At 42.9% G+C, this 26,257-nt stretch overlaps 1 protein-coding gene across 1 annotated transcript in view; it reads left to right on the forward strand.

Moving 5' to 3' along the window:
* Positions 1-5,007: 5,007 nt before the first annotated feature.
* The window catches only part of LOC115107501 (kinesin-like protein KIF26B), a 32,563-nt gene continuing 11,313 nt past the window's right edge, over positions 5,008-26,257 (forward strand). The window contains exons 1-11 of the mRNA XM_029630882.2: positions 5,008-5,182; positions 5,394-5,753; positions 7,032-7,520; positions 10,247-10,335; positions 10,494-10,677; positions 14,341-14,568; positions 14,944-15,037; positions 20,760-21,013; positions 25,219-25,420; positions 25,772-25,928; positions 26,092-26,251. Of these exons, the coding sequence (XP_029486742.2) occupies positions 5,120-5,182; positions 5,394-5,753; positions 7,032-7,520; positions 10,247-10,335; positions 10,494-10,677; positions 14,341-14,568; positions 14,944-15,037; positions 20,760-21,013; positions 25,219-25,420; positions 25,772-25,928; positions 26,092-26,251 (2,280 nt within the window). The 5' untranslated portion in view covers positions 5,008-5,119. The remainder of the gene's footprint in view (positions 5,183-5,393; positions 5,754-7,031; positions 7,521-10,246; positions 10,336-10,493; positions 10,678-14,340; positions 14,569-14,943; positions 15,038-20,759; positions 21,014-25,218; positions 25,421-25,771; positions 25,929-26,091; positions 26,252-26,257) is intronic.

The following is a 26,257-nucleotide window of genomic DNA, read 5'->3' on the forward strand; positions in this document are numbered from 1 at the left end:
CATCACGGACAAACTGAATTGGTCCACTCACACAGACAGTGTGGTGAAGAAGGCGCAGCAGTGCCTCTTCAACCTCAGGAGGCTGAAGAAATTTGGCTTGTCACCAAAAGCACTCACAAACTTGGTAGGGCAACTGCTCCACCCACAACCATAAGGCTCTCCAGAGGGTAGTGAGGTCTGCACAATGCATCACCGGGGGCAAACTACCTGCCCTCCAGGACACCTACACCACCCGATGTCACAGGAAGGACATAAAGATCATCAAGGACAACAACCACCCGAGCCACTGCCTGTTCACCCCACTATCATCCAGAAGGCGAGGTCAGTACAGGTGCATCAGGGACCGAGAGATTGAAAAATAGCTTCTATCTCAAGGCCATCAGACTGTTAAACAGCCACCACTAACATTGAGTGGCTGCTGCCAACATACTGACTCAACTCCAGCCACTTTAACAATGTAAAAATTGATGTACAAATGTATCACTAGCCACTTTAAACAATGCCACATAATATAATGTTTACATACCCTACATTACTCATCTCATATGTATATACTGTACTCTATACCATCTACTGCATCTTGCCATCTTTATGTAATACATGTATCACTAGCCACTTTAAACAATGCCACTTTTATATGTTTACATACCCTACATTACTCATCTCATATGTATGTACTGTACTTGATACCATCTACTGCATCTTGCCTATGCTATTCTGTACCATCACTCATTCATATATTTTTATGTACATATTTTTCATCCCTTTACACTTGTGTGTATAAGGTAGTTGTTGTGAAATTGTTAGGATAGATTACTCGTTGGTTATTACTGCATTGTCGGAACTAGACGCACAAGCATTTCGCAACACTCGCATTAACATCTGCTAACCATGTGTATGTGACAAATAAAATTTGATTTGATTTTTGATTTGATTTGTTGGGTCATTGTCCTGTTGAAAAACAAATGATAGTCCCACTAAGCGCAAACCAGATGGGATGGAGTATCGCTGCAGAATTCTGTGGTAGCCATGCTGGTTAAGTGTGCCTTGAATTCTAAATACATCACTGACAGTGACACCAGCAAAGCACCCTCACACCATCACACCTCCTCCTCCATGCTTCATGGTGGGAACCACACATGCGGAGATCCTCCGTTCACCTACTGTGTGTCTCACAAAGACACGGCGGTTTGAACCAAACATCTCAAATTTGGACTCATCAGACCAAAGGACAGATTTCCACTGGTCTAATGTCCATTGCTCATGTTTTTTAGCCCATGATAGTCTTTTGTATTCAAATTGTATTCGTCACATGCGCCGAATACAACAAGTGTAGACCTTATTGTGAAATGCTTACTTACAAGCCCTTAACCAACAATTCAATTTTAAGAAAAATAATTAAGAAAGTATTTAATAAACTATAATGAAAAAAAGAAAAAAGAAAAAAAGAAGAAAATAGAAAAATAAACAAATAATTAAAGAGCAAAAGCTGCTTTTCTCTGTTTCTCATTATCTATGCATAGTCACTTTAAGTCTACCCACTGTACATGTACATATTACCTGAATTACCTCGACTAACCGTTGCCCCCACACATTGACTCTGTACCAGTACCCCCTGTATATATATATATTTATTTATTTATCTAACCTTTTTTTAAACTAGGCAAGTCAGTTAACAACAAATTCTTATTTACAATAACAGCCTACCCCAGACGACACTGGGCCAATTGTGCGAGCCTCGCTATTGTTATTTTACCACTGCTCTTAAACTATTGCTTACTTTTATTTCTTATTTTTTACTTATCTATTTTTTTACTTGACAAGTATTTTTCTTAAAACTACATTGTAGGTTAAGGGCTTGTAAAGTCAGCATTTCACCTGTTGTATTTGGTGCATGTGACAAATACAGTTTGATTTGATTGTATACAGGGGGTACTGGTACAAAGTCAATGTGCGGGGGCACAGGTTAGTCAAGGTAATTGAGGTAATATGTACATGTAGGTGGAGGTTAAGTGACTGTGCATAGATTATACAATGCAAATAGTCCGGGTAGCCATTTGATTAGCTGTTCAGGAGTCTTTTGGCTTGGGGGTTGAAGCTGTTAAGAAGCCTTTTAGACCTAGACTTGGCACTCCGGTACCGCTTGCTGTGCGGTAGCAGATAGAACAGTCTATGACTAGGGTGACTGGAGTCTTTAGCTATTTTTAGGGCCTTCCTCTGACACAGCCTGGTATAGAGAGGTCCTGGCTGGCAGGAAGCTTGGCCACAGTGATGTACTGATCCATACGAGCTACACTCTGTAGTACATTGTGGTCAAAGGCCGAGCAGGATGCTCTCGATGGTGCAGCTGTAGAACTTTTTGTAGTGGTTTCTTTATAGCAAACTTTAGTAGTGTAGAGTGCACGTGAAGAAACTTTCAAAGTTCTTGAAATGTTCCGGATTGACTGACCTTCATGTCTTAAAGTAATGATGGATTGTTGTTTCTCTTTGCTAATTTGAGCTGTTTTTGCCATAATATGAACTTGGTCTTTTATCAAATAGGGCTATCTTCTGTATACCACTCCCACCCTGTCACAACACAACTGATTGGCTCAAAATGCATTAAGAAAGAAAGAAATTCCACAAATGATCTTTTAACAAGGCACACCTGTTATTTGAAATGCATTTCAGGTGACTACCTCATGAAGCTGGTTGAGAGAATGCCAAGAGTGTGCAAAACTGTCATCAAAGAAAAGGATGGCTACTTTGAAGAATCTAAAAGTTAAAATATATTTTGATTTGTCTAACACTTTTTTGGTTACTACATTGTGCCATATGTGTTATTTCATAGTTTTGATGTATTCACTATTATTCTACAATGTAGAAAATAGTCAAAATAAAGAAAAACCCTTGAATGAGTAGGTGTGTTCAAACCTTTGACTGGTACTGTATATGTTTTATTGTCACACAAATCCAATCACATTTTATTGGTTTTATTGGTTCAGCAGATGTTAATGCATGTGTAGCAAAATAGGTTGTTTAACAGGGTTAGCCATAGTAGTACAGCACCCATGGAGCAAATGAGGGTTGAGTGCCTTGCTCAAAGGTCCATTGTCAGATTTTCATATAGTCGGCTCGGATATTCAAACCAGCAACCTTTAAGTTACCGGCCTAATGCTCTAACCGCTAGGTTACCTACCACCCTCAGGTCTGGTCTACCTGCCGCCCTTAGATGCCATCAGGCCTGGCTATGTCTTTGACTTCCCTTCTCTAAGTCTAACCAGGCTAGCAGAAGTGTCTGAACACAAAATTACCATTTTAGGCCCAACTTCTTCCACCCATCCCAATGCCCACACTAGTGGTAGCATTTCAGCAGAGAAGACTGATGCTCCATCAGACCGCCGCCTACCCTGGTGTATCTGAAAGTGGTGAACATGTATCCCAAACCCTGCTCTCCCACTGCCTTGGTCCCTTTACCCATCTGTGAAGATCCACAAGTAAGGACCCCACTCCCGCCTCAGATGTGCCTCAACAACCACAGAAGGCTCTCCACAGTCCTCAGAACTTTTTTTAATCACTAAATGTAATTTCAACATCAGGCTCTGGCAACAGCCACCGAGGAACACACGGCCAGCAGACAAGGGCCCCAATAACCTGAAATGATGTGGCGATTTGGCATTTGATTCGGCTTATTGACACAAAAGTGTTGAAAAGAGGGACAAAGTACTGTTGTTTAAACTGATTTGCCTCATGATTTATCAACTCGTGCACAATTCATCTGTGGTTCAGTCTGGTCAACTGTAACCTACTGATAACAATCACAGTGAAATGTATGCGCTTCTCTAGGCTACATGCGTTTCTCTAGGCTGCCAGATCAGGGAAAACTCTGGGCCCCAGGAAAACAATTTCCCCCACCACTACTATGGGATCTGTGGTGCCACCTCTGAAATCTAAAAAAACAAAACAGACAAAGCAACACCTCACAACTCTTCTCCCCTATTTGACCTAGATAGTTAGTGTGTATGTATTGATATGTAGGCTATGTGGGCATTTTGTCATTTTATTTTAATTCATGTAGTTCTGTCCTTGAGCTGTTCTTGTCTATTAATGTTCTGTATCATGTCATGTTTCATGTTTTGTGTGGACCCCAGGAAGAGTAACTGCTGCTTTTGCAACAGCTAATGGGGATCCTAATAAAATACCAAATACCAAATAGAATCAACATTTATAAAATTCAGTGGCGGGACTGGCCTTCCATACTATGGAAGTTACATACTATCCATGTTGCCTATGTGCATTTTGGAGAACCCCCACTGCCCCTCAAACACACACACAGTCAAATATCTGTCCATTTCCAGACATATATTGAATGTCAGGTTATTGAAGTAACATTTCCACAAGAACACAGTACAGTAAAATATGGTTTCCTACCATCTAAGTATTATCAAGCAAAATGGAGTTCATTATCGGTAATGGCTGACAGCATATTTCCTAACGAGAAGTCATCTGTGTGGGAGGTGGTGAGTGAGTGTACATTTTCTCCAAAGATCAGAGAGAATCAATTCAACTTGTTCCCAGACACTCCCACCATAAAACCCACACTATGAACTTTCGGCACTCTGGTTCATGGAATGTCCTTAAGACACATTCACATAACTTCTCTTATAGCCAAGTCTGCTATCATCCGAACAAGCATTATGTTAGGCACAATTATATCCAAAAACCGCGAAGAAATACCTCAAATGGCCATATAATCAGAATATTTCACATGGCCTACAGACCATAAACTTCAATTGAGAAAGCAGTTTAAAAAAGATAGGCCGAATGCCACGTTTATAGTTTGCATTTCACTGCCTCCCTGTGGACAACGAGGGGAATGCACAAATAAATTAAATCAGTAGGATGCCTGCGCGCTCTCCCTCTTGATGCGCTCTGACATTACGCACGCCTTCATTCACACAGCCAATAGCTCAACATGACAAGACGCGCAAGTGCGGATACTTTACTGGGTTAGAATAATATAATTGCTTCATACTTTTCATTTTTAAACCGTGTAAAAAACAAACAAGGCCGAGTAAAATAGACAGCATATCCTTGTCTTTGGCTTTGTTCCGTTTTCCCTTCTCAACAACCTATTGCTATGGCATCTCTCACTCGAAGAGAGAAGGAAAGATGTCCCACAGCAGGGAGCCGAAGGTATTGGGTAAGGGACGCTTGATTCATTAATACTTTTTCCACATTCAGTATTTATCTTAAGTTGTTAGATAGTGGGTTGCACAGTTATAGTATCAACATATTACTTGATGACTCATAGGCTTTTAAAACATCAGTTTCAATTTATGTTATGATGATGTCATGGTTATTTTCTTCAGTTTGCAGTATATTAAGGTGCATGGTATTTGTACATTTCACAGACAGATGCGCCTCAATGTAAATCATCCAGATTTGACTCTGAGACGGGGAGCGGTACAGTACTACACGAGGACTGTCAATCAACAGATCGCCCCTCTCCAGAGGGTGCAGGGTCCAACGCCGACCCTCATGGAGTTCCGTGGCCAAAAACGGATGTCCCATCCCGAGGGTCTCTGACGAGACCCTGCGCCGGAGGACCTGGGATTACCAGTGGATTTGATACTGTTAGACCCCCCATGGTGGGAAGTTGGAGCGTTCGGAAATCTGACGGAAAAGTTATTTGTGAGCATTGCACGGCGACTGTGGCTGTACTAAAGATACACGCACGGAGCCTCGTCATTCCTCAATATATCTCATGCAAGGTAGGCTTATCACTTCATCACTTTCTATGAAAATGTGTTTTATGCAGTAAACAGTAGCATGCTTTCATTGTAGTGATACAATTTACTTTGGTGACAATTGAATGGGTTTGAATTGAAATGGTCAGAACATGTGATTCAGCCACAGATTTGCAACATATTTTAGATGTTGTCACATATTTTAGCTGCCTTGACAAATCCAAATGGTCACTTACTTAGATGTTTTTCTCCCGATTGCATCTGATATATGTAGCAGACATCAGTTCCTGTCATTGAGCTGACTCATAGGCTATCCCTAGAGTGAACTGATTCAGACTGATATTAATATTTTAACAAAGCAACTCATGTCCCCTTCAAACCTCATTGCCAGAGGTACAACGAAAACATTTGCTTTACTCTCATATGAGAGGAATATGAAGTAGAACAGGACGTTTTAAAATGAACCACAGACCATTATGTGGAGATATTACCTCATTGTTCAGACGGAGACGGTCAGTAGAAATCTGATAATGGCTTCTTGTAGTGTATTGATTTCCAGACCAGGGACATGATGAAATCTGGCCTGTTATGAATCCTAAAGAAAATACAGGTCTCTGACAGTCTGGTTCCAGACCTGTTTGTGCTGTTTAGCCACATCTTACCCTCTTAGAAAAAAAAGTGTTATGTACAGTAGAACCTAAAAGGGTTCTCCTCTGGGGACAGCTAAATAACCCTTTTGGAACCTTTTTTTCTAAGACTGTGTGGTCATTATTTTGCCTGGGCCTAGATCAATTTGTCTCTTTGTTATGACAAACACACAACCCAAAGTTTGGCTACACAGCACAAACAGATCTATTACCAGGCTAGGTCTCAGATTTTGGCTTGGAGTTTGTTTGGGCACATCTGCATTTTTCTGGTTGACTTTGTTTCATGCAATATTGCAGTAGTCTGTGACTCAAAATGTGGGTCATTGACATTAGCAGCTTGCGGGAGAAAGGTTTTGGAATGGAAGTTCAGGGAGAACAAGGGCACAGAAACTAACATACAGTGTGCTATGCCACCATCTCTGTCCTATGATAGATGCTATTATAATGATTGATTCTGGAAGTCGATATAGACCTACTTCTTACCATGCCACATTTTGATACATCATTTCCTCAATGACAGACTGTCATCAATGACAATTAATTATACATTTTTTCCCCCGCTTTTGTAATTCACTGTGATATTTGTTGTTTTGTGATTGAATTGGACTCAATGCATAGAACCATACTGCACATTCCCTTTACATCCCTTCTGTAGGACTCCACCTTGTCAGCCTATCTCCACGACAACCTCCAAACCCACAGTGGTACCATAGACGTCTGGGCTGTGGAGGACGAGCAGAGTGGCTGTGACGTCTGTGGTGCCCACCTGAGCCAGCTGAAGCAGGAGGCCATCCACCTGATCCTAGCCAGGGAGGAGCGTGCCAAGTGGGCCACTCCATCTCCCGCCAAGCCCCTTCCTGGATCCACCAAAGCAGCACCATCTAGCCCCCACCTCTCACGCTCTGCCAGGACCCATGGTTCCTCTGCCAAGCCCTCCCCTGGACCTCGATCCACCACCTCCACAGCACCATCTAGCCCCCGCCTCTCAGGCTTCACCAGGAGTCAAAGCCCCCAGAAGACCCACCCTAGGAGGATCCTGAAACCCACCCCAGCTGAGATGGAGAGATGGGTTGAGGAGCAGCAGCACCTGGCCTCCTCCATATCAATGTCCAGCAATAATGGAGTCACCATCTTTCCCTGTCAGGTACTGTACATCTAAAAATCTACAGGTTGCATATCACAATGTTGCCTTGATATCGTAATAGCTATCGTTATTATGGAGTCTAATGGAAGCGACGTGAACAATATCAGGATAATATCATGAGTCATGACACGTCCCCTAGCAGGTGGTGTACATCTAAAAGAGGAATGGAGAGAAGAGGAAAGGAGAGGAAAGGAGCACAGAGGAGGCAAGGGGAGAGGGGAGGAGTGGAGTGGATGCTCTCATAGAGGATGTTGTCACTGTCGGAATTGATTGACTCCGTCCGATCTGCCCCAATTAGATCCTGAGAAGTGTACATTTGCAACCGTATCGCTAATGGAGGGAATTGGGTTGTGATTTATTTTCCGTCATAAAACAGCCAGTCAAAAAGCAGGCGGCGCGATGATCAATAGCCTGGTCATATTTAACGACTGGTGAAATATGCATAGTGCAGTATTGTAACCCTCACAGGGCTAGGTGGTAAATACAGCCGGGACGAAAGTGGATGGATGGAAGCATTTAAGGAGCCTTAAGTAGGCTACAGTAGCTTGTTCAGCCATAGGGCTCCTACCATAGGGCTTTGGTCAAAAGTAGTGCACTATATAGGGAATAGGGCACCATTTGGGAATCTCCCTATATCTTCTTCAGTGCATTGTGGCTAATGAAGTGAAGTGGTCTCTGGTCTGTCAGTTTCTGACAGTGGAGTGGCTGTCTGGCTGAGGACTAGCCTGATCACAGATCAGTTATGGTTGGCATAACAATGACCATAGGAGTTGGCTGTATGCAACACAAACAGATCTGGTACCAGGTTAGCTGCCATAGTCTATTAGACAATATGCAAAGCAGAGCATATTATACCGGTATAAGTTTGTTATTAGGAAGGTTTCCATCCAATTGGTGACAGATTTTCATGTGAATATTCTAAAAATCCGCATGAAAGAAAATGTGCACATTTTCCCCAACAGTGGTGAGTTTCCACAAAACGGACTTGTTGCAGATAAAAATTTGTGCGTGAATACGTAGTGCACACAAAATGTACTTTTTCGCTTACGTTTATATGTACTGAATAAAAATCTGAAGTTCATTGTTTTTCCATCACATTTTCAACTCTACTGATAGTTTTGCCACCAAACTGTTGCGTTAAATAGCAAATATGCCTACTCATATCATGCACTTTCACCGCCCTGTGAAGTTCATCATCTCTTATTTCATTTGTAGCCTAATAAACTGCATGCTTTCCTGATTGAGTTATAGTGGGAGGACCACACCCTGTGTCATCGCGTGACTCCAAGTTGACTTTGATGTGATGGTTATTATATCAACATTTGCACATAAAGGTGTTTCCACCACTATTTCACGCATAATTCATTTTACAGGCACAAAAAGATCCCACGTCGAACAAACAAATGACCTGGACGGCAATTCGAAAATTGGACTTCCTGTTTCCCTCACAGCTGTCGTGATTCTTTTTTACATGGCATGACTTTACTCGCATAAAAGCTGTGGATGGAAACGTGACTATTGATGTGTTTTCATGTGATTTTCCACTTGGAGGAAGGAGAGCAAATGTTAGTCAAAGCTAGGTGACCTCATGCTAATGGTAATGGGAGTGTTTACACCATTCCAGTTTGAGATAGATGAGAGGACGAGGAGAGGGACAGAGAGAGAGGGGGGAAGACAAAAGAGAAAGAGAGAGCGAGAGAGAGGGGGTAGAGAGAGACAGAGTGGGGGGGGTAGAAAGCGAGAGAGAGAGAGAGAGAGAGAGAGAGAGAGAGAGAGAGAGAGAGAAAATAGCAAGAGAAAGAGAGATCTTCAGGGTGTGGGGGACAGGGAGTTCAGAGTTAGAAAGGAGTAGAGGTAGAATTGAACTTTACCCCATGCCCCCTAAACACATCTCATTCCAGATGTTAGTCATGCCCCAAGGTGCCTCATGGCTCTAATTGGCATTACATGGCTGGATATTTTCTGTGGCAGTAGCAATAGAGGAAGGGGAACAGGGTTGTTATCTTGCCCTAAAAAGCTGAAACATTGATGAGACAGTAGAGCTGCAGAGGGGGCCACTATAAAACAGGACACTGGCTGTCGCTTTCGCTCGCGGCCAAGCTCTTTGACTTCATTTCAGCAGATATACAGAGTAGGGAGTAGGCCAAAGCTTACACACACACACACACACACACACACACACACACACACACACACACACACACACACACACACACACACACACACTAGGGCTGGAGGGAAGGGAAAGCAGGGTTGAGTTGAAGAATCCGACTCTTCACGTGCATCCTCAAGGGTATGTGGTGTGTAATAGTCAGATGCAGCACGGTCACAGTAGGTTTAGTAATGGCTCTGAGTCTGATTGTCTGAGTCATGTCTCCGTTAAATCTTGGAGCTATGTGTCTCATGTGTGACTACTAGTCTATATGTAGAGCTATATGATGAATGTCCCATTTACCTAATGTGCTTTCATCCTGATGCCCCACATCCACAGGTTAACAATTGATTCTTCTCTTGGGTTGCGTTCCAAATGGCATCTATTCCCTGGGCTATATTACGATGTGCTGTTGGCAACTCTCTTATCATTGCCAAGCTGTACTTTGGCATGACATTGAACGAACACAAAGAGGAGTTGGCTAATAGCCAAAACAGACTGGACCCCCAGACTATGGATATTCTAATAAAGTTGAAGTATTATCTCCTAAGATAATCATTCTACTTCTCTCCAGTTTTCAGAGGAGTTCTCAGAGGGACCGAATGAGACTGTGGCTGTCCAGAGCAGTCCAATGGCTCCTGCAATTTTGTCCTTTCTGGTCAGGTATGTGTAAAACTACTCAGTTAGATGTCTACTGAGTAGACATGGGCTCCTGCAGGTAGTTCTTTACTGATGATTAATAAAAAATCTTAAATAATCATTCAGAAGTTGAGGATGTACCTACTGTGTTTTTGAAATGTCCACATCCTATCTTTCAACAGGGCAGCCCAGAAACTGAGCCTGACGTCGAGGAGGAAGAGCCAAATGTCTGCCCCCTCTCCCGTGTCTCCTCTCCCCCATTACAACACCTGCTACAGGGGCATCATCCAGAGGTCTCCACCCACAGTCCCCACCTGCCTCCTTCAAGCTGCCAACCAACTCAAAGACGCACCCAACTTTGGCAAGGTAACCAGCTGTAGTCAGTCGTTCACCTCGTTCTTGACCAATCAGATCGTTCATGTAAAAGAGAATTTGTTCTCATTGACTTAACCTGACTACACTGAACGAAAATATCAACGCCACATGCAACTATTTTATTTTTATTTTACTTAGTTAAAGCATATAAGGAAATGAGTCAATTGATATAAATTAAATAGGCTCTAATCTATGGATTTCACATGACTGGGAATACAGATATGCATCTGTTGGTCACAGATACCTTAAAAAAGGTAGGGGCGTGGATCAGAAAACCAGTCAGTGTCTGGTGCTTCCCCCATTTGCCTCATGCAGCGTGACACATCTCCTTCACATAGAGTTGATCAGACTGTTAATTGTGGCCTGTGGAATGTTGTCCCACTCTTTCATGTCTGTGCGAAGTTGCTGAATATTGGCGGGAACTGGAACACGCTGTCGTACACGTCGATCCAGCGCATCCCAAATATTCTCAATGTGTGTAATGATCATGCTGTTTAATCAGCTTCTTGATTAAACAGTCATGTGGATGGATGATCGTAGCAAAGGAGAAATGCTCACTAACAGGGATGTAAACAAATTTGTACACAACATTTAAGAGTATTAAGCTTTTTGTGCGTATGGGACATTTCTGGGTTCTTTTATTTCAGCTCATGAAACATTGGACCAACACTTAACATGTTGCGTTTATATTTTTGTTTGGTAGAAAATACATGTTTAAATAAATGTTTTAATAAATATTTGATTAAATAAATAAATCGTTCTCCCACATACACTTTTTTATGTGATTCCAGAGTCATTAAGCAAGTGAGAGTGGTTGTGTCGAGGAGTGAAGAAGATCCTATATCGCCACTCATAATACCTACCCCCATCTTTATGAAATGCTATAATGTGGTGTTAATGTCCTTTCTGTTTCTGCCCTCCCCCCTCTTGGGTATACTGTAGACGAAATCAATATGGCTCCCCCCGTGCTTCACAGATGATGGTCTAGAGTTACAGATAAGAGGCCTCCATCCCATCCCTCCATTCCACCTGCACTCAGCCCAGAACAACTCAGAGAGAACCTCTTTTTTTCCTCTCTCTGTCTCCCCCCTCTCTCTCGCTCTTTCACCTCTCTCCCTTTCTCTCTCCGGTTCTCCTTCCCACATTCTCACTCTATCTCACCCCCTCTTTCCTCTCTCCCTCAGTATATGGCTTCTTGAATAATTCAGCCCCATAAATATACGGTGACACAAGCTCAATAGCATACAGTCAGGGTAGGAGTTACATAGCAATACTTCCTCCAACAGATAGCAGACAGACTAGCTACCATCACTAGCTTTTATTATGATTCATCATCATAATCAAGGCTGATGGATTATGTTCACGGTTGGGTAGGTTACTTTCTAAATGTAATCCGTGACAGTTACAAGTTACCTGTCCAAAATTGTTATCAGTAACATAGCTTTTGGATTACCCAAAGTAACGTAATCGGATTACTTTCATTTACTTTTAGATTACTTTCCTTTAAGAGGCATTAGAAGAAGACAAAAATGAATATTAAGAATTGAATGACATCTATTACAAGATAAGTCAATGTTACAGAGTTTACATAGCTGGACAGAAATGGATGTTAGGTTATGTAGGCTTCTAACCCATTGCTTTCTACTTCAATACAGATAATAAAATGATTAGGCTATATTTTTACATTAAAATCTAAAGTCTGTCAGATTTACAGTCATTCCAATTAATTATATTCTTAATCTTCAAGAAAAGGATTAGTAAATATGGTAATGTAGATTAGTTACATTTTTTTACCTGACCATAACCCCAAAAGAAAGGATTTATTACCCAACTCAGTAATGTAGTCAGATTACTTTCCGTTACCTTTGGATTACTTTCCCCGTAAGAGGCAGTAGAAGAAAACAAAAAGGATCCATCAAACACATGCGGTATGTCATCATAGTGAGGTTAGACTCGCTCAGATGGAACAAACTTCAGTTCAGTTGGGTTTATTAAGCATAAGTACATGGTTAATTGACTTCATCTTGGTGGTTCTGTGACGTTCTTACCCTTCAGATGTGCGGAGTCAGACCTCAGAGAACTAAGTTAAGTGGCTGTTGAGGTCTTAGCTAACTTAACATAAAACCTCTCAGAGCCTTATAAATCCACTGTATTTCTAGTAGAGCTAAGTTAATATCTGAACAGCAGAAATCTGTTCATGTGGCGTTCCTACTCGGGATATATAGGATGTAGCTACATGAATTAATAATCATTTATCATTGATTAGATTTATATAGTGCTTTTACAGACAATTTAACAGCATAAAATTACATAGACTCATTACACTGAATTATAGGATTTCAATGCTTTATAGTACAGGGTAAACTATGTAGCCTATAATAACAGCTACTACAGTTAAATCCTCTCTCTAGCACTAGTCTATGGGTGTTTAAGTCAGAGTGGCAGACAGTGTGCTTTGATCTGTACAAGTTTTCCTCTACATTCCTCTTCTCTTGTAACTAAGTTGGTGTAAAAGAGACACCATCTCACAGAGGTGAACAGCAGAATGCTGCCTTTCTCTCACTCTTCAACAGTGACGTTTGAAATCTCTCCTCAGTTGCCTAGCTGTGCGATATCCCTACTCCGTTTAGCTTAACGTCTTCTTACACCTATTCCAACGGAAACATATAAATAGCAGGGGATTGAAGCGAATAGAATCAGGAACGCTGGGTAACTCCTAGGGTTTAATGCGACTGCTGTGTCTGTCGTTTCCAACCTCCTTTAAAAGAACGAGAGCATCCTGCCTGTGACCCATATTGACAGCTGCTTTGACTATTCTACAATCACATCTGATGCATTTAGATATTATTGTTTGGGATTTTGAGTGTTTAATAATGCATGGATTTTCATACTTTCCTTCTTGCTTCTATCAGTTTTATTTTGTGTAAAAAAAATGCTTTTACTGTTGTTTTTCCCCCATATGGAATATTTAAATACTCTTTTAGCTTCCACTAAACCTTTTAGTAAATGCTCTTTTTATGGATTTCTATGTAGATCTTGTCTTCGACCTGGACCATTTATCGTAAAAATGAGACCAAACCTTTTTTTAAATAGAAGATTCAAGTCGGATAATGAAGATTCAAGTTAGGACTTTACAATAACTTCAAGTGAAGACTGGGGGTCAGCCTGATGAACCGAAATACTCAGGGACCTCCTCCATATAGCCTAACTCTCGCACACTTTCACACTTTCACATGCACACACTTTCACATGCACACACACATTAAACATGAACTGATCGTGATTGCTGATCAGTTCATTTGTATATTTATAATTAGTAGGATAATCTGTTTTAACAAACCTTTATTATATTTGTACTTATGTATTGTATATTGTTTGTTTGTGGTGTGGTTTTCATATAAGCCCTTGGGCTTCCAACCACACCTGCACACTGTAAAAAAAAAAAGGTTTTATCTGTATTGTTGTCTATCACCTGTTTTCTTTGGCGCAAATAACAAAAAATATATATATAAAAGACATTTGACATAACTTCAAGCATTACGGGATAATTTCCCTTACCTACCTACTCAACACCTGTTCATACCAGTTCCCAACAGCCCCCCTGAAAAAAACCATGATCACATCTTCACCACCAGCTTTCTTCTCTCCACACAGGTCAAAGTGGTGCTGCGAGTCTGCCCCTCTCCCACCGTGCCCACTTCCCAACCCCAGCCACCCATTCTTAGGGTGGACCCAGCCAAGAGAAGGGTCACCTTTATTGATCCTACCACCAACCACAATCAACAGCCACACTCCAACTCCACGCCGACACACGCTGGGGAAGCCAAGGGCCACTCTAAGACATATGTCTTTGACGCAGCCTACCCCCTAGAGTCAACCCAGGTCAGTGGGTACAGTACAGTACGGTTGGTTTGTTATCTCTGTCTGATGACCTGAAAACTGATGGGACTTAAAATGCCGTTTCCAGACAGCCATCGCTATATCGAGCGCTGTTATCTTAGCCTCCCAGCCTCTTTCCTTTCCCAGCTGTGTGTGTTAGTGTTGTTTGATGGATCGGACACACTCAGCCATTTCATTCATTCATGCCCCTCCACTTAAGTGTTATTTGCGTTTTAAACAGCTGGATGAATGCTAAGGTGGATGGATGGATTCACCCTCTTTTTCTCCTTTTTTCACCCTCTTTTTCTCCTTTTTTTCACCCTCTTTTTCTCCTTTTTTCACCCTATTTTTCGATCCCTCCTTTATCTTTTCTGCTAGGCGGAGGTGTGTGTAGGTATTCTGCCTGACGTCATCCGTTCTGTGGTCAACGGGGCAGACGGATGTATTCTGTGTTTTGGACATGGTGAAGCAGGTAAGTAATGAACAAAACTGCATAAACCAGCATAAATGTCAAACTGGTCCATGGTCTTTAAAAAAAAGAAATGTTTTACTTTTATTTAACTAGGCAAGTCAGTTAAGAACAAAATCTTATTTTCAATGACAGCCTAGGAACGGTGGGTTAACTTCCTTGTTCAGGGGCAGAATGACAGATGTTTACCTTGTCAGCTTGGGGTTTCAATCTAGCGACCTTTCTAGCAACTCTGAACTCATCATGAAGGGCTGCAGTGGCTCCCAGGTGTGCGTACCTACACATGCAATCAAAGCTGGCCCTAGCCTTTTGAGGGCCCTAAGTGAAATGTTGTTTTCTCTCACCTTGACAGTGGAGAGAAACACATCTTGCCATTAGGCAGAGAGAAGATTGAGGATGTTATTATAATTGCATGCAATTCTAATGATTTAGCCATGAAGTGGAGAGAAAAAAATTGTAATTTTACAACTAATTTCCTACAATTCTTAACATTTTGCTGAAGGGTGTTGATAAACGTTTGCAATATTTAATACTATATCTGACTGAGAGTGACAAAAATATATATGATTACTACAAGTTTAGATAGCTGGCTAGACTAATTTACCAATATTAAAAATGTTAGCTGACATTGCTAATTGAGTGACTGTCAGTGACTGACATAACACTATTTTGAAATTGCACCTTGTGTGTATTCTACTAGTCTAACTATCAAAAATATATATCTGCAGGTCTACAAAGGTTGCCTATCCCTGCTCTAGCTGGTCAAACTGGTCTTACCAAACCCATCATTATCATATTTTGCAGTTGATTCTTAGAATTGTTTATTTCAATATCTGTTTTGTTTGTTGTATTTTTGCATGTACATTATGCCACACAAAGATTATTATAAAAAAAATAATTGTTCTAAACTAATCCAATCTGTTCGTTGGACTTATTGCACCTGTTACTGAAATGGTTGTTCCAGTTTAGATTGTTTAGTTAGTCTTATTTATTCATCTTTCTAACCCTGGCAGTCATTCTGAATCCAGATTGTGGGTGAATAAAAGTTCCAGTTGTTGGAGAGCCCCACTCTGGCTGAATTCTAATTGGAATTAAATATCACTTTCCAAGCCAGCATAGGCTGCTCAGCAGCAAAAACGTACCAAATGCTGGTCACCAGCAAAGACACAGCGAAGACTGGTCACCAATGAAAACACAGCTAAGGCTGGTCACCAGCAAAAACACAGCTAAGGCTGGTCACTAGCAAAAACACAGCAAAGGCTGGGGACAACGAAAACACAGTGATTGCTGGTCACCACAAAAAACATAGCGAATGCACCAGCAACAACACAGCAAAGGCACCGGCAGAAACACAGCGAAGGCACCAGCAACAACACAGCGAAGGCACCGGCAGAAACACAGTGAAGGCACCAGCAACAACACAGCGAAGGCACCGGCAGAAACACAGCGAAGGCACCAGCAGAAACACAGCGAAGGCACCAGCAACAACACAGCGAAGGCACCAGCAACAACACAGCGAAGGCACCGGCAGAAACACAGCGAAGGCACCAGCAACAACACAGCGAAGGCACCAGCAGAAACACAGCGAAGGCACCGGCAGAAACACAGCGAAGGCACCGGCAGAAACACAGCGAAGGCACCAGCAACAACACAGCGAAGGCACCAGCAGAAACACAGCGAAGGCACCGGCAGAAACACAGCGAAGGCACCGGCAGAAACACAGCGAAGGCACCGGCAGAAACACAGCGAAGGCACCGGCAGAAACACAGCGAAGGCACCGGTAGAAACACAGCGAAGGCAACGGCAGAAACACAGCGAAGGCACCGGCAGAAACACAGCGAAGGCACCGGCAGAAACACAGCGAAGGCACCGGTAGAAACACAGCGAAGGCACCGGCAGAAACACAGCGAAGGCACCAGCAGAAACACAGCGAAGGCACCAGCAGAAACACAGCGAAGGCACCAGCAGAAACACAGCGAAGGCTAGTCAGCAGAAAAACCAGCATTAGCCAAAAGCATACATGCATACTGTTGATCAGCATGACCAGCCTATGCTCATCTATGATGTTATTTTCATCAGGAAAGTAGCATTGTTTTAAGTGGCCATGAAGACCAAACCTCATAAGGAGAGTGGCTATTATCTCTTTCGTCAATGTCTTTTATATATCTGTTGAATTCATCTTTTATCTTTTTCCTGTGTGCAGTGGCATGGGAGTTGTATCCATCGCTTTCATCTCTCTTTTCCCTATGGGGGCTGTGGTGGCATGGGAGTTGTATCCATCGCTTTCATCTCTCTTTTCCCTATGGGGGCTGTGGTGGCATGGGAGTTGTATCCATCGCTTTCATCTCTCTTTTCCCTATGGGGGCTGTGGTGGCATGGGAGTTGTATCCATCGCTTTCATCTCTCTTTTCCCTATGGGGGCTGTGGTGGCATGGGAGTTGTATCCATCGCTTTCATCTCTCTTTTCCCTATGGGGGCTGTGGTGGCATGGGAGTTGTATCCATCGCTTTCATCTCTCTTTTCCCTATGGGGGCTGTGGTGGCATGGGAGTTGTATCCATCGCTTTCATCTCTCTTTTCCCTATGGGGGCTGTGGTGGCATGGGAGTTGCATCCATCGCTTTCATCTCTCTTTTCCCTATGGGGGCTGTGGTGGCATGGGAGTTGTATCCATCGCTTTCATCTCTCTTTTCCCTATGGGGGCTGTGGTGGCATGGGAGTTGCATCCATCGCTTTCATCTCTCTTTTCCCTATGGGGGCTGTGGTGGCATGGGAGTTGTATCCATCGCTTTCATCTCTCTTTTCCCTATGGGGGCTGTGGTGGCATGGGAGTTGTATCCATCGCTTTCATCTCTCTTTTCCCTATGGGGGCTGTGGTGGCATGGGAGTTGCATCCATCGCTTTCATCTCTCTTTTCCCTATGGGGGCTGTGGTGGCATGGGAGTTGTATCCATCGCTTTCATCTCTCTTTTCCCTATGGGGGCTGTGGTGGCATGGGAGTTGCATCCATCGCTTTCATCTCTCTTTTCCCTATGGGGGCTGTGGTGGCATGGGAGTTGCATCCATCGCTTTCATCTCTCTTTTCCCTATGGGGGCTGTGGTGGCATGGGAGTTGCATCCATCGCTTTCATCTCTCTTTTCCCTATGGGGGCTGTGGTGGCATGGGAGGTGTTCCATCTCTCTTTTCCCTATGGGGGCTGTGGTGGCATGGGAGGTGTTCCATCTCTCTTTTCCCTATGGGGGCTGTGGTGGCATGGGAGGTGTTCCATCTCTCTTTTCCCTATGGGGGCTGTGATGGCATGGGAGGTGTTCCATCTCTCTTTTCCCTATGGGGGCTGTGGTGGCATGGGAGGTGTTCCATCTCTCTTTTCCCTATGGGGGCTGTGGTGGCATGGGAGGTGTTCCATCTCTCTTTTCCCTATGGGGGCTGTGGTGGCATGGGAGGTGTTCCATCTCTCTTTTCCCTATGGGGGCTGTGGTGGCATGGAAGGTGCATCCATCTCTCTTTTCCCTATGGGGGCTGTGGTGGCATGGGAGGTGTTCCATCTCTCTTTTCCCTATGGGGGCTGTGGTGGCATGGAAGGTGCATCCATCTCTCTTTTCCCTATGGGGGCTGTGGTGGCATGGAAGGTGCATCCATCTCTCTTTTCCCTATGGGGGCTGTGGTGGCATGGGAGGTGATCCATCTCTCTTTTCCCCATGGGGGCTGTGGTGGCATGGAAGGTGCATCCATCTCTCTTTTCCCTATGGGGGCTGTGGTGGCATGGAAGGTGCATCCATCTCTCTTTTCCCTATGGGGGCTGTGGTGGCATGGGAGGTGTTCCATCTCTCTTTTCCCTATGGGGGCTGTGGTGGCATGGAAGGTGCATCCATCTCTCTTTTCCCTATGGGGGCTGTGGTGGCATGGAAGGTGCATCCATCTCTCTTTTCCCTATGGGGGCTGTGGTGGCATGGGAGGTGCATCCATCTCTCTTTTCCCTATGGGGGCTGTGGTGGCATGGGAGGTGTTCCATCTCTCTTTTCCCTATGGGGGCTGTGGTGGCATGGGAGGTGTTCCATCTCTCTTTTCCCTATGGGGGCTGTGGTGGCATGGGAGGTGTTCCATCTCTCTTTTCCCTATGGGGGCTGTGGTGGCATGGGAGGTGTTCCATCTCTCTTTTCCCTATGGGGGCTGTGGTGGCATGGGAGGTGTTCCATCCGTCCTCTCCTTTATTCATCCCATCTTCCATTCCATTCATTTTCCACCTCTTCGATAAATAAAAGCGGGAGATTCATCCATAATACATCCCAAGTGTTTTTAAGCTTTTTCCGCCGTCGCTTTGCCTGCAAAACACGTCAACATGACGCAAATATTTTGTCAGTCAGGATGAGAAGGCCGAGGTGGACTAAAAAACGAAATGGACTGTAAGACGATCTCCGCTCTGCTATTAGGAAAATGGAATCCACTTAGCTTTACTAAAGGCTTTTAATAGATGACTGTCTGTGTGACACAAATACATAAAACCCCTTTCTCTCCTGTAAGGGCAGTGTCTCCTTGGAGCTATACCTTTCTACTACACATGACGCCACCGACCGTAAATCAGATTGAATTAGTCGGGCGGTGTAGACGGCGGCAGGTCGGCTGCCAGGGGATATCAATCTCTCTCCCTCCCTCCATAGAATGGCCCTCTGGAATGAATGATGGCAGGCTGGTTCGCCTTTAATTGGACAAAACCAATTCTCTTACCCTAATTCAATTAGCATTTGGATTAGAGTGAGTAAACCTAGGACACGGATCACTAGAGTTATGGTACTGTAATACGGGACAAAAGTCCCTCCCTCCCTCCTCTATACTGGATCACTTAGGTGGCTTCTACACATTGCTCTATAAAAAGCTCTATAAAAAGGGTTCTGAAAGGGTTCCTTGTGGGGGTCAGGGAAGAACCCTTTTTGGTACTAAGTGGCATCTTTTTTTCAAAGTGCTTATTGGAGGAAGATAAAAGTGTCTGCTAGTAAGTGGCAGTGGCACACAATGTAAAGTGCCGTATGTAAATCCAATCTGGTATTATCAATAAATTCATTATTAAATTGGAGGAAATATGTTCTGTATTATAAACTGGGAGGTTCAAGCCCTGAATGCTGATTGGCTAAAAGCCCTGGTACATCAGACTGTATAGCACGGGTGTGACAATTACGTTGATAAACAGTTTATAATAGCAATAAGGCACCTAGGGGGATTGTGGTATATATGACCAATAGACCACGGCTAAGGACTGTTCTTACACAACGCGGAATGCCTGGATTACAGCCCTTAGCCGTGATATATTGGCCATATAACACACCACCTTGAGCCTTATTGCTTAAATAACTTCCATTTCAGAAGATGGTATTTTGACAGTGTTTTGGGTGTGGACAATTAAAACAGTTTTGTTAGAACCTTAATTTGGGTGTAAATCTGCCCTTTCTATCCTCTCTGTCCTCCAAGTTAACCCTACAATGGGGACATGTACTGTAAATACTGACAGTTTCAATAAACCAACTCTGAAGCCCCCCCCTACCTGCGAGCTCTTTACCAAGATGCTCTGTCTCTTTCTCTCTCTCCCTCTCACGCATGCACGCACACACACAAAGACACACACACACACAGGTTGGCACGCACTTTCGCACACAGACACGCACACGCAGACACACACAAACAGAGCACCCAAACTGACTGTGTTGTGTGTGTCTTATTATTGTGGTTAACAGGGAAGTCGCACACCATGATGGGTAGTGATAGCAGCAGCCAGAGTTTAGGGGTCATCCCGTGTGCCATCTCCTGGTTCTACAGTCACACAGAGAGGAGGAGGAGGGAGAGGACTGGGGCCAGCCTGGCTGTGTCTGTGTCCGCTATGGAGGTCTGTGGGGAGGACGAGACCCTCAGGGACTTACTGTCAGGCAACCTCCAGGACAGCCCATCAGCAGACCTTTATCTCTTTGAGGACCCCATCTATGGAATACAGGTAAATGATGATACAGGGGCTTATTGTTGTGGACGGTTCAGATCACATAGAAATGTGTAACGTTTATAGAACTGACTTGATTCTTTGCTATGCAGAATATGGAAGAGTCAGCTCTCTATTGAATTTCTCTATGTGCAGCATTGGTATGAAATCTCTGCGTAAGAACAGTTTCTTAATGAAGTCCCAAGTCTTAAGAACACAGAAAAACACATGCTACTGTAGTTACATTGTTACTACTACACATGTCACTAAGGTGTCATGTCACTCTAAGGGTATCTTACAGTGCCTTCAGAAAGTATTCATACCCCCTTGACTTATTACACATTTTGTTGTGTTACAGCCTGAATTAAAAATGTATTAAACTGATCTTTTTCTCACCCATCTACACACAGTACCCCATAATGTCAAAGTCAAAACATGTTTTTAAAAATGTTAGAACTGTATTTAAAATGTACTTAAAATGATATACGGAAATATCTCATTTATATAAGTATTCACACCCCTGTGTCAATACATGTCAGAATAACTTTTGGCAGCGATTACAGATGTGAGTCTTTCTGGGTAAGTATTTAAGAGATTTGTACATCTGGATTGTACAATATTTGCACATTGTTCTTTTAAAATCTCTCCAAGCTTTGACAAGTAAGTTGTTGATCATTTCTCAACAGCCATTTTCAAGTCTTGCCATAGATTTTCAAGCCAATTAAAGTCAAAACTATAACTAGGCCACTCAGGAACATTCAATGTCGTCTTGGTAAGCAACTCCAATGTATATTTGGCCTTGTGTTTTAGGTTATTTTCCTGCAAAAAGGTGAATGTTTCCCAGTGTCTGTTGGAAAGTAGACTGAACCAAGTTTTTCTGTGCTTAGCTCTATTCCGTTTATTTTTATCCCCAAAATTCCCTAGTCCTTGATGTTGACAAGCATACCCATAACATGATGCAGCCACCACCATGCTTGAAATTATGAAGAGTGTTGGATTTGCCCCAAATATAACGCTTTATATTCAGGAAATGAAGTTTAAAAAAATGATTTTTTTTTGTTGCAGTTTTACTTTAGTGCCTTATTGCAAACAGGATGCATGTTTTGGAATAGTTTTATTCTGTACAGGCTTCCTTCTTTTCACACTGTCATTTAGGTTAGTATTGTGGAGTAACTACAATGTTGTTGAGCCATACTTAGTTTTCTCCTATCACAGCCATTAAACTCTGTAACTGTTTAAAAGTCACCATTCGCCTCATACGAATGGTGGCTATTTTAGCATGTAAATCTTGTGTGGCAAACTAATGTTTTGGGAATGTGTGCCAGAAAGCCACAACACAACGCTAAACAATACTTTAATTGCGCTATAACAGTAAGAAACGGTGCCCACAAACTGTTAGGAACTACATAAAGCTGTCCCAACAGCAGAGTCCCAACAGCAGTCCCAAAACCTTACCACTACTACACCTGGTTATCAGCGGAGCCTTGTCTGGCAGCGAAGCAGCCCTTTAAAAATTCAGAATTCAGAACATGGGCCGTTCTTACAGTGTTTTCCCTGTACACCAAGTCAGAACCATAGGATAAATGAAGGGGGCATATAAGCAGACAATAAAAGCTCCTACAATATTCATTGATTACATTTCTCTAAAACAGGTTATAGGCTACATGTGCACCACCAAGTCAGAATAGCTGGTAAAATTAAGAGGGGAAAATAGACCAAATTTTAAGGATGAGGCACATGGGCTACTAACAGTTTACTACACAACATACACTTAGCTACAGTACACATATCTCTATGTTATATTACATAATGTATGCAGCAGCATACAATACATTTTTGGACACCTTGTTGTGCTGTGCTGACTTGAACAGGAAGGTGGCACGGTGGTCCTTTGTGATAAAACTTTGTCATCAAAGTCTGGTATTCTCTGGATTTATGGGGCTTTAAAGACAACTGGGAACTCTGCTTAAAACAAGGTTGAAATATGACGACATCAGTGATCTTCAGGTCGGAGTTCTAGAAAGAGGCCAGAGTTCCTGATTTACAATTCTGAGTTGGATGACCGTTTAAAATGTATTTTCCCAGTCAGAGCTCATTTTTTCCCAAGTTCCCAGTTGTCTTGAACTCACTGAAGTCAGATTTCCCAGTTCTGAGTTAACAGTTGTTTTGAGCACGGCAAAAATCCTGCTGGATTGACAGCATGGCCAATGTTGAATGTTTATCATTAAAGCTTGGCAAAGAGACCCTTAAACATAGACTTGGACCACACAGCCACTCCACTGAATAGCAGGCTAGTGATTGCTTTGCAATACTTGCAGTTAGCCACTAATTCTTTCCAAACCACTCATTGTTGAATTTGCAATTTCCAACTTGTTGTTGTCCAATGAGCACCGACACATTTTATCTATAATTTCTCTTCACTATTTATCTTCATATGACAAGGATTAAAAAGGATTTGCCAGTAGATTGTCAACTTGATTCATGATGATGACTGTTAGCTAAGATTTTGAAAGTATGATGTTGACATCAGTCCAATCAAATCTACTGTAGACATAATGGGATAGTAATTTTATCTGTGGCCAATGACCTTGATCCTTCTTGGATGGGCACTTCTAATGTAACTCTATGGCAGCACCCAACGGGATTGAATTTCCTAGCTTTACCCTTAGATTTGGTGGTGACGTAGCGCCCTTATGAGTGACAGAACACGAGCCAATGTATAACATATTTATTTATTTATTTTAGCTAAAAATTGGGAGCTCTGCCCTGAATGACAGGTCGCCACTGGCCTCATGGTGATATCCCTGAGCGGTATCCTTCCTCTCCAGCAACTTAGTTATGAAGGACGCCTGTATCTTTGTAGTGACTGGGTGTGACCATCCAAAGTATAATTAATAACGTCACCATGCTCAAGGGGATATTCAACATCTGCTTTTTAAACATTTACCCATCTACCAATAGGTGCCCTTCTTTTTTTACCAGGTAAATTGACTGAAAACTCATTCACAGCCTGGGGAGTAGTTACAGGGGAGAGGCATGAGCCAATCGTAAGCTAGGGATGATTAGGTGACAGTATGAGGGCCAGATTAGGAATTTAGGTAGGACATCAGGGTTAACACCCCTACTCTTACGATAAATCTCGTGGGATTGTTAGTGACCACAGAGAGTCGGGACACCTATTTAACATCCCATCCAAAAGATGTAATCCTACACAAGGTAATGTCCCCAAACACTGCCCTGGGATATTTATTCATTAGAGCAGAGGAAAGAGTGGCTCCTACTGGCCCTCCAACACCACTTCCAGCAGCATCTGGTCTCCCATCCAGGGACTGACCAGGACTAACCCTGCTTGGCTTCAGAGGTGAGCTAGCAGTGGGAAGGAGGGTGGTGTGCTGCTGGCTCTTCCTGAGGCATTGGAAAACCTCCCTGGTCTTTGTGGTTGAATCTGTGTTTGAAATTCCCTGCTCAACTGAGGGGCCTTACAGATAATTGTATTTGATGGGTACAGAGATGAGGTACTCATTCAAAAACCTTGTGAAATACTGTGATTGCACACAGAGTGAGTCCATGCAACTTATTATGTGACTTGTTAAGCAAATGTTTACTCCGGAAACTTATTTAGGCTTGCCATAACAAAGGGGTTGAATACTTATTGACTCAAGCCATTTCAGCCTTTAATTTTTAATACATTTGTAAAAATGTCGAATTTTTTTTTTTTTTTTTTCAATTCCACTTTGACATTAAGGGGTATTGTGTGTAGGCAGTGACACAAAATAGCAATTTAATCCATTTTAAATTCAGACTGTAACACAACAAAATGTGGCAAAAGTCAGGGAGTGTTAATACTTTCTGAAGGCACTGTATATAATTACTTATATATAATTACTGTTTTGTTTGGTACTAACACAGTCAGGAATTAGACAACACTAATTCATTCCTTATTCAGATGCATTATCAGAAGAGGCAGGGAGTGGGATTTAACTTAATTACAGTACATAATCCCAGTTACAAAATTACATTGGCATTGTCACATTGAACAACACGTCATATTATATTCATGCCTTGCTGTGCCGGTGTCTGTCCCGGAGTTCCCCTTTCCCCCTCTGTGCCATTGTACCTCTATCCGACCTTTCTCCCTCTCTACATACATTATCTATGTTCTGTCGTGAAAATAAAATACAAATATAAAATAAAGTTAAGTATGCTGTCTTCCTCTAATGCAGCTTCGGCACCACAGTGTGGTATCTGCCCCCAACGCCGAGAGAGCTGCCTTCCTGCTGGATGCAGCCATCGCATCGCGCCACCGTGCCGGCGGCCCGACGAGTGGAGCTCGCAGTGACATCACCACACCATCGTCCTCCTCCAGCTCCCATATGTTTTTTACTCTGCATGTCCAACAGCAGCTCGCAGAGGGCAGCGGCAAAGGTGGCTATTTCTGTACATTGTAGAAAAGATAACTCTGGCATGCTATTCCGTATATAGATCAGATAGAGATATCTATGGGCCCTATATCTACGGTGTGTAGGAAATAAGGTTATTACCTATGCACATTGCTTATTGTGTCCACGTTTCAGTCAGAGTACTTTGTCAAGACACTGACAGTAAAAATGTCTGTACGCTCTTTATTTTTGTTCATATTTTTTCCTTCTTCTTATTGGTCACTCTCCTCTCCTCTCCTCTCCTCTCCTCTCCTCTCCTCTCCTCTCCTCTCCTCTCCTCTCCTCTCCTCTCCTCTCCTCTCCTCTCCTCTCCTCTCCTCTCCTCTCCCTCTATCAGTACCAGGGGGTCATAGCAGGTTGATCATGATAGACCTGGCTAACAGTATAAAGGGGACCAGTAGAACCAGTGACAGCAGAACAGGACGTCCTGAGTCTGAACTGGGCAGTGTTATACTGGCCCTACTCAACAATGGAAACAAAAACATCCCCTACAGGTTAGATACTGGAGACTTTCAATTTAAAACAATTGATTCAAGCAGTAGATCATGAAATTGAGTCTTTAATACTGGTATGTCATATAATTGTACGTATATGTACGTGTTATGTGTAATGCACAACGGTGATGATGAGGATGGTTGTATTTTGTGCTCACCACAGAGATAGTAAAGTGACCATGCTGCTACAGGAGTCTCTGGGTAATATTAACTGTCATACGACCGTGCTGGCCCATGTGACTGACTCACCAGAACACTTCCCAGAGACACTCTCCACTGTCCAAATTTCCTCGCGCATTCGCAGGACACAGAAGAAGGCAAACGTATGT

Source organism: Oncorhynchus nerka, linkage group LG24, assembly GCF_034236695.1.
Source record: "Oncorhynchus nerka isolate Pitt River linkage group LG24, Oner_Uvic_2.0, whole genome shotgun sequence".
In the NCBI taxonomy this organism is placed as follows: domain Eukaryota; kingdom Metazoa; phylum Chordata; class Actinopteri; order Salmoniformes; family Salmonidae; genus Oncorhynchus; species Oncorhynchus nerka.